The sequence below is a fragment of the Osmia bicornis genome, chromosome 7, assembly GCF_907164935.1.
Source record: "Osmia bicornis bicornis chromosome 7, iOsmBic2.1, whole genome shotgun sequence".
Classification (NCBI taxonomy): Eukaryota; Metazoa; Arthropoda; class Insecta; order Hymenoptera; family Megachilidae; genus Osmia; species Osmia bicornis.
This window is the reverse complement of record NC_060222.1, coordinates 10,361,637-10,362,945: the sequence shown is the minus strand read 5'-3', so window position 1 is coordinate 10,362,945 and position 1,309 is coordinate 10,361,637. Positions and strand designations below refer to the sequence as shown.

The following is a 1,309-nucleotide window of genomic DNA, read 5'->3' as shown; positions in this document are numbered from 1 at the left end:
AACTACGCAGCAACAAATGGCTGATCTCCCTACCACTCGCGTCCGACCGAATTAGGCCATTCACAAATACCGGTGTCGATTACGCTGGGCCTTTCCTCATAAAAACTAGTCCTGGAAGAGGACACCACACTCGCAAAACCTATGTCGCTGTCTTTGTCTGTCTTCCCACTTGAGCCATTCACTTAGAACTGGTATCAGATTATACGACTGACGCTTTTCTTGCAGCTTATCGACGCTTTGTATCTCGACGAGGAATGTGCTCTATCCTTACTAGCGATCAAGGCACGAATTTCGTCGGCGCCGATCGAGAACTGCGTCGGCTCTTTTCCGCCGCGAAATTTGATTTTCAAACACTGGCTAGCTCCTTAGCTCTGGACGGAACAACATGGAAATTCAACCTTCCTGCCGCCCTTCACTTCGGTGGTATTTGGGAGGCAGCGGTGAAATCCATGAAGTTTCACCTAAGGCGAGTGGTGGGGGAGACTCCTCTCACGTTTGAAGAGATGTCCACAGTTCTTTCGCAAATCGAGGCCTGTTTAAACTCTCGCCCCCTGGCGCCCTTAGGAATTGACCCCGATTGCAATGAATTTTTAACGCCAGGTCACTTTCTTGTAGGAGCTTCGCTTACAGCCGTGCCTGAGCCGTCGCTGATCGACGAGAAACCTACACGATTAACACGCTGGCAGTTACTTCAACAGATGCGCGATCACTTCTGGAAACGATGGGCGACGGAGTACTTGCAGAATCTTCAGGCTCGCACAAAATGGTCTCAGCCTAAACCTAATGCGCAACCGGGCGACCTGTGTCTGGTTACGTCGGAAGCTACTCCACCTACCAAATGGCCAATTGGACGAATAACTGAGACGTACCCCGGCGATGACAACAGGGTTCGAGTCGTCCTGGTTAAAACACCGTTCGCGACAATGAAGCGACCGGCTACTCAAGTTTGTCTCTTCCCGGCAACGCAGACAGAGAATTAAACTTCTACTTTACTGGCTTCGCTACAGAGATCGTCGTTCGTCGTGTAGACGAAGGCGGGCGGTAATGTTAGGAATCGGCATTATCGGCCGATTATTGCTGTCTACTGATTAGTTCCTAAATTACCACTTTGTAAGGCGCTCGCTCTTCTGCTGTCCCCACCAACGCTCTCTCTCTACACTGGATTCCTTACTAAGAGCTACGTGGTCTTCACTTATCGAAAAGAACTAGCAAGGAAATGATCGCGAAAAATATAAAGAGAAAGAGAGAGAGATACGGGTGCCGACACGGAAGAACGAGTAGCTAAATTAATCTGGACACTAGACGTCTA

At 49.5% G+C, this 1,309-nt stretch overlaps 1 protein-coding gene across 1 annotated transcript; it reads left to right on the top strand.

Moving 5' to 3' along the window:
• The first annotated feature begins 254 nt into the window (after positions 1-254).
• On the top strand, positions 255-980 carry LOC123987952. Its single transcript, XM_046286379.1, has one exon. It carries the CDS (start codon positions 255-257, stop codon positions 978-980), a length of 726 nt encoding a protein of 241 aa, XP_046142335.1.
• The last annotated feature ends 329 nt before the right edge of the window (positions 981-1,309 follow it).